The sequence below is a fragment of the Malus sylvestris genome, chromosome 7 (assembly GCF_916048215.2).
Source record: "Malus sylvestris chromosome 7, drMalSylv7.2, whole genome shotgun sequence".
Taxonomy (NCBI): domain Eukaryota; kingdom Viridiplantae; phylum Streptophyta; class Magnoliopsida; order Rosales; family Rosaceae; genus Malus; species Malus sylvestris.
Genome location: NC_062266.1, coordinates 19,891,226 through 19,897,979, shown reverse-complemented (window position 1 = coordinate 19,897,979; position 6,754 = coordinate 19,891,226). Strand labels below are relative to the sequence as shown.

At 36.9% G+C, this 6,754-nt stretch overlaps 1 protein-coding gene across 1 annotated transcript; it reads left to right on the top strand.

The window, feature by feature from the left end:
• LOC126629720 (signal peptide peptidase-like 4) lies at window positions 1-6,754 on the top strand. Its single transcript, XM_050299825.1, has 14 exons — window positions 1-458; window positions 2,051-2,209; window positions 2,356-2,467; window positions 2,660-2,779; window positions 2,992-3,143; window positions 3,268-3,450; window positions 3,587-3,621; window positions 3,811-3,973; window positions 4,832-4,885; window positions 5,221-5,313; window positions 5,438-5,580; window positions 5,929-5,999; window positions 6,223-6,306; window positions 6,448-6,754. Exons 1-14 carry the CDS (start codon window positions 324-326, stop codon window positions 6,555-6,557), a joined length of 1,614 nt encoding a protein of 537 aa, XP_050155782.1. The 5' UTR covers window positions 1-323; the 3' UTR covers window positions 6,558-6,754.

Here is a 6,754-nt window from a genome sequence, read left to right as displayed (position 1 = left end):
TCCACGGAGTGCCGGTAAGCAAGCCCACAATCGACACCGCCAATGCACAAAAGAGAACCTGTTCAACGGTTACCCACCTACACGGCCAAACCCCCAAAAACGACAACGTGGGGAAACAAAACGCAGACACCATCCGCGATATTTCTCCCCCTCTCTTTTTTCCTTTCATTCCCTCACATTTTCCATCATCATCATCTTCTTCTTCCTCTTCATATTCCTCTGCATCTCTGAAACCCTAAACCCCCTTCTGGATTTTTGGTGGTAGAATTAAAATTAAGTTCTAATCAATACTATTTTTTGCTGTTTGGTTGCTGTGGATAAATATGGATTTACAGAGAGGTGTGTGGGTGGTGGTGGGAGTGCTGGTGGTTAGTCTGAGTCTGAGCTCAGCTGGTGACATTGTTCACCACGATAATATTGCTCCCAAGAGGCCTGGATGCGAGAACGACTTCGTTCTGGTAATTTCACTGACTTTTTTGAAGTTTAATTTTTTTTTTAGTTTAATTTTGATTTTCTGTTTGGGTTCTGAGAAAACTGGGGAGGGAAGAGATGGGATTTTTGTTTGGGAAGGATGCATTGGGGACCAAGAAGCTCAATCTTGCTCTTTGGTTGCCGAGAAAATGGAGCAGGATTAGGGGATAGGAAATTTCTTGTGAATTTTCGAAGTGAGAGTTTAGTTTTGATTTCAGTGGCGTGGGGATCGAGTAGTTGCTAGTAGAGATATTGATTAGGTAAGTAATGAAAGAGAAAGAAAAAAACTAGAATCTCTGTTTCTAAGTATCAAGATTTTCGGGACCAAGAAGTTCGAGCTTGCTGTTTGATTGCTGAGAAAATAGAGCAAGATTAGTGAATACAAAATTAAAATGTGAATTTCCAACTATTTTGGAGTTAGAAATGATAATTTAGTTTCGATTTCAATGCCACGGCCATCTGGTAGTTTAAGCAATCAAAGCTGTCGCAGACAAATTTCCTACTTTTCTGCTCAGAATTTTAAATGTCTGTTTGATGTTATTTTTACTTTGATGCATTTTTATCTCTCGTCTTCTGTGTCCTTAACAAAGGAGAGATGTAGAGGAGGGATGAGTGACGATAGACAGCAAATAGAATTAGAATTAGATTTTTCTTAGAATTGTTAGTGTTTGCAATTAAAGTCAGTTAAGCTGTCTTCCTCGTGTCTTCATGACATTTCTCTGTCTCTTCCATTTCCCATCTCCCTTTTTCATCTCTCCGGCTATCCTTAATTTGGAAAAGAAAACACAACATAACAGAAACATTATCAGATGGGTGGTTAGATTTTAGGCAATACCTCTGAGGCTCTGACTTATTAAATTTTAACATATCTTTCAAGTTTTCATCTGATTCTTTATCTGGTTTCTAAGAAAATAATCATCTAGGTTCCTTGAAAATTATAATTTTTACTCAGCCAATCGTTGGAAATTTTTTACCAGACTCAGCCAATCATAAAATAGAGATTTTAATTAAGAATTTGTGAAACGAACCTATAGATGCTCTGGTTAGAAAATGCAATTATGAGACAGAGGCTCAAGGCAAAAGGGGTAGAGGAAGACTTGGATAGAGATTGCAAGAAAGTCACATGGAGTACTTGGAGCTAACGAAGACTTGAGGGAAAATCGAGTGCAGTGGCCTTCTAGGATTCATATAGCCAACCCCACTTAGTGGGATAAAGGCTTTGTTGTTCTAAAATGAAAACGAATTTCGATTCAGTTATTAATATTTTATTTCAAATGCTTCCTAGACATGTCTTTACCTTATTGGGCATATCTTGGCCACCTATCAACAGTTACGTGTAAGAACCAATCTTCTATTTCTTTGGCTCCCACAAGTTTAGTGGAAAATTCAATTCAGCTAAGGATCCAAGATAGTATATTGGGATAGTTGAATTTGTTTTATTTTTTGTTACCCTAGCTCTGTTACAGGTAGTCAAATGTAGCCTAAGCTTGTAAGGGAGGCATTGCACTTTGTTTTCTTCACTTATGTATATTGTGACTACAGGCTTGCCATTACATTTAAATTCTGTTTTGGTCTATAGGTAAAGGTCCCAACTTGGATCAACGGCTTAGAAGACGCTGAGTATGTTGGTGTTGGTGCTCGATTTGGACCTACCTTGGAATCAAAGGAAAAACATGCCACCAACACTAGAGTGGTTCTTGCAGACCCCCCTGATTGTTGTAGCCTACCCAAGAATAAGGTAATACTCGACCAAAATTTTCAGTTCTATTCTTAACTTACACGAGTTTAAGAGCCATGAAAATTAAGCATCTTCCTAATTAAAGGTGTAAGATATGCTAATTCATTTTATGGGTTCATATTGGGGATTGTGTGGATTTTTTGTAGCTCGCTAAAGAGGTCATTTTGGTGCACCGAGGGAATTGCAGTTTCACAACCAAGGCAAATATGGCTGAAGCTGCTAATGCTTCAGCCATCCTCATTATAAACAACCGCACAGGTATTTTTCTTTTCTTGATATAAAAACCTTTTAATCCTAGGTAAGAATTTCCAATACAACCATATGAGTTACAAGGGGAAAAATTATATCTTGCAGAAAAATTAGATCTTACCATTATAGAAAAAAACGGTTGTCAAAATTGATTGTAAAGTTAAGTTTCTGTTGCATAAAGTACTGTTGTCTGACCTACAGAACTTTTCAAGATGGTTTGTGAAAATGATGAACCTGATGTCGAGATAGGCATACCAGCTGTTATGCTTCCCCAAGATGTTGGTGTAATCTTCGAAACTGATTTAAAGAACAACTCCATGGGTATGGTTTTCTCTCTGCTATTATACACGAAGCTCCCCACTTAGGGGAAATGGCTTTGTTGTTGTATTATACACGTAACTGTTTATAGTGGCCAAGCCTTATCTTGTTTAAAAAAAATAGTTATCTTGTTTTTTTTTATATCGTTATCAGCTATTTATTCTGAGTGAGTTTTATTTTGTCTCTATCATGGCCTTTGAAATCTCTCTCTTCAGTTTCTGTGCAGCTGTACTCTCCTTTGCGTCCACTGGTTGATATTGCAGAAGTTTTTTTGTGGCTTATGGCTGTTGGTACCATCTTGTTTGCTTCTTATTGGTCTGCGTGGAGTGCAAGAGAAGCAGCTATTGAGCATGAGAAGCTATTGAAGGTTATATTGATTCCAGAGCAGCTATGTAATTTTTAGCAGTTATTTTACATGGGGCTTGAACCCTTTCAGGTTAATTCACTAATTCCTCAATCAAATCATATATGGTTTGGTCCTCTTTGTGCAGGATGCTTCCGATGATTCTTTACCTATTGAAGTTGATCGTTCCAATGCTTTAGTGGAGATTAGCACCACAGCAGCAATCCTTTTTGTTGTGATTGCTTCATGCTTCTTGATTATGTTTTACAAACTCATGTCATTCTGGTTTGTGGAGATTCTGGTGGTTTTGTTTTGCATTGGCGGGATAGAGGTACACTCTCTTTTTTATAATACAGACTTTGTCACTATGATTACAACTTTTATTTAGGTGTAGATGAATTGTTTTAGTTATTATGCACACCTCTTTTGAGGTTAATGCTGAACCTTGCAGTCCCTTCTGTTTGCAGGGCCTGCAGACTTGCTTGGTGACTTTGTTATCATGGTATACTACTTTTGTACTTTTGTTTAAGGTTTTTGTTCCTTACAGGGCTGTCTTTGCCCTCCGACCCTTATTTACTCCAGAATGTGATCTAATGATTTGTTAAAAGCATAATTTTGACTTTTGAGCTGTTCCTTATGTGTGTGGATGACTTTTTTTGGTAGTATGAAGCTGACAGTTAACCAAATATAGTTTCAGACGGTTTAAACGTGCTGGGGAATCATATGTTCGGCTGCCAATCTTTGGAGCTGTTTCATATCTGACACTAGCTGTTGCTCCCTTCTGCATAGCATTTGCTGTTTTGTGGGCAGTGTATCGCCGCATTTCATTTGCTTGGATCGGTCAAGATATCCTTGTAAGAAATTAATTCTCTTTTCTTGGTTTTAGTGCTGACGTGGTATTGTGGTTATATATTTCCATTGGAACATCCAAACATTGTCAAGGGCAATTTTGCTTTTGTTGTTTTGTTTTTGGAGTAAGCGAGTCAAGCTGGTAAAACTTTGATTAAAAAAGTATCTGACAAGGTCTAAAATCATACTTAAAGGTTTAAAATGGTTGGGGTATCATAATTTTGTTGTATATTCTTATGGTAAACACATGGAGGTTTTATGGAAGCAAAAGTATGTTAATGGTTCTCAAAACTGGACAGCTATATTTTGTCTGCTTTGACTGAGTGGAACTATCCTGTCCTTATGTTGCAGGCATTACTGTATTTTATTTTGTAAGGCCTTTCAAGTCCATCACCCGTAAGTAGGCAAGTGGAGCTGATGACCCATAAATAAGGATTGATGGATTCTGTGAATGTTTCCTAAATTAAAAAGTTTGTTGCAGTTTGTCTGTGCTACATATGTGGGCAGATATCTGGAATTCTTACTTCTATACATGGCTTGTTCGTGTTTTTGTTTTCCGTCTATTATTACTTAGTCTGCTCTTAAGCTAGCAATTTCAGATTTATCTTCTTATGAAAAAAAATTTAGTATTTAGAATTGTCTAAATGTGATATGTGTTGATTTGGTTGGCTCCTTTTTCCTACAAATATACTACTTGTTGATTAGTATTTAGTACCTGAAGAAAGAAATCGTATATTTGGACTGCACATTTTGTCTTTACATAATCCTTTACATTAATAGGTGCAATTTATCTTTCACTTTCAAAGTGAGTTTGTAATCTCTAAAATGTTGGTAGACGCTAACATATGCTCATACAAAATCAGGGTATTGCACTGATAATCACAGTTCTTCAGCTTGTTCGTATACCGAATCTCAAGGTGATATTTCAAAAACATATCTTCTTTTTTTTTTAAGTTTTTTAATTTTTTAATTTTTAATTTTCTGGTTCTTGTTGAGAAGAATATGAATTTTTAGTTGTTCATCAGTTATTTGTTGCCTTTTTTGAGGATTTTATGTAAGAAATGCAAGGAGGTACTTAACTAACCTATATTGATTTTTTTTTTCTGGGTTAAGTAAATACTTTGTCTTAAATCCTTATCGTATACTTATTTTGTTGAGAAAAATTGCACCAGAATTTTTTTATTTATCCATCTGGCAATCATATCTAGCTTTTCTAGATTATTTTATAACTTTTCTCTCTTTAATTAATCAGGTTGGAACAGTTCTTCTGAGTTGTGCGTTTTTATACGACATCTTCTGGGTATTTGTTTCTAAATGGTGGTTCCATGAGAGCGTAATGATAGTGGTGAGTAAATCATAAGAACTCTCTTCCTTCCTTTCTGCCACCCTAAATAAAGGTTGCTTTTTGACTATGGAGACCTGCCTTGCAAGTGATAGAGATTTAAGTATTAATCTTTTCTCCTTTACAGGTGGCTCGTGGTGATAAAAGTGGAGAGGACGGTATACCAATGCTACTGAAAATCCCACGGATGTTTGATCCCTGGGGTGGCTACAGTATCATCGGATTTGGTGATATTATCTTACCAGGATTGGTTGTAGCCTTTTCACTAAGGTCTGAAAAGAGATTCCAAATATATCTTCAACATCCCTTCTAAGTCCCTAGAATTGAACCTTGAATGTCACTGTTTCAGATACTGTGTTTCGATTCTGTTATGTCCTTTTTAAATTGCGTAAACGTAAAGTGAAAACATGTTGTGATTGATTAGGCATTTCAGTTCTCGCGTTAATCACGAAGTCTGGATCAATTAATGATGAAAACCATGGGACTCATAATTAACAACATGAGTGCAGCATCTAAGATACTCGCAAATTTTCAGCTATTACTACAAATGAGGGTTTGTAATGTTGCACATTGTCTCAAAAGTTCATTAATCTGATTATTGGTTGGGTAACTTTGCAGGTATGATTGGTTAGCAAATAAGAAGCTCCGAGCTGGTTACTTTTTGTGGGCTATGACCGCTTATGGTTTAGGTATGAAATGTGCTAAAAGTTGGGGCATTTTGCATTCTTTTTCTTTTTGCGAAACAAGAAATTCAGAAAATCCATCTGATTGAGATTGAGCTAGATTCAGAATTTTATCGGCATGGTGTTTTCTATTTGTATATGGAAAATAAAGGTCAATGGATTCAATGATGTTTAGCGTAACAGACAATTGCCTATTTATGAATGGCTGGTTACCAATTTGCAATTGCAGGTCTCCTTATCACATATGTGGCTTTAAACTTGATGGACGGCCATGGCCAACCAGCTTTGTTGTATATAGTTCCGTTCACACTTGGTAAGAAGCAAGCTTGGCTAATCTGCACTAACATCTATATTGCTATTGCTCACTGGAATGGAAATAGGTTTTGCGCTGAACGTTTGTGGCGAAATAGAATCCATGAGCAGCCATTGACATAAGCTAGTTGCATTTCTGCAGGTACCTTTTTGACTTTGGGACACATGAGAGGGGATCTCAAAGTTCTGTGGACAAGAGGAGAACCGGAGAGGCCATGCCCGCACGTCCATCTGCAACCCTCCTCTCAATAAACGAAACTAGGAAACAAAGGAGTAGTGTGGCAGATTAGATCAGTAGTAACTCAGAAAACCTCTTTACTTGTCATAGTTGTAGAGGATAGCAAATATTTACAAAGGTTGCAACTGATATAACATGGAGACATTTATAACATCCGGACTCATTGTTCTTATAAGTGGGTGTCATCTTATAACATAGAGACATTTACGAA

Bases quoted from the DNA above. Each gene is read 5' to 3' on its own strand.
- LOC126629720 (XM_050299825.1), top strand. From the start codon at position 324: ATGGATTTACAGAGAGGTGTGTGGGTGGTGGTGGGAGTGCTGGTGGTT. The intron at 2,780-2,991 runs GTATGGTTTTCT...CTCTCTCTTCAG, and splicing joins TTTAAAGAACAACTCCATGG to TTTCTGTGCAGCTGTACTCT. The intron at 5,581-5,928 runs GTCTGAAAAGAG...GTAACTTTGCAG, and splicing joins GTTGTAGCCTTTTCACTAAG to GTATGATTGGTTAGCAAATA.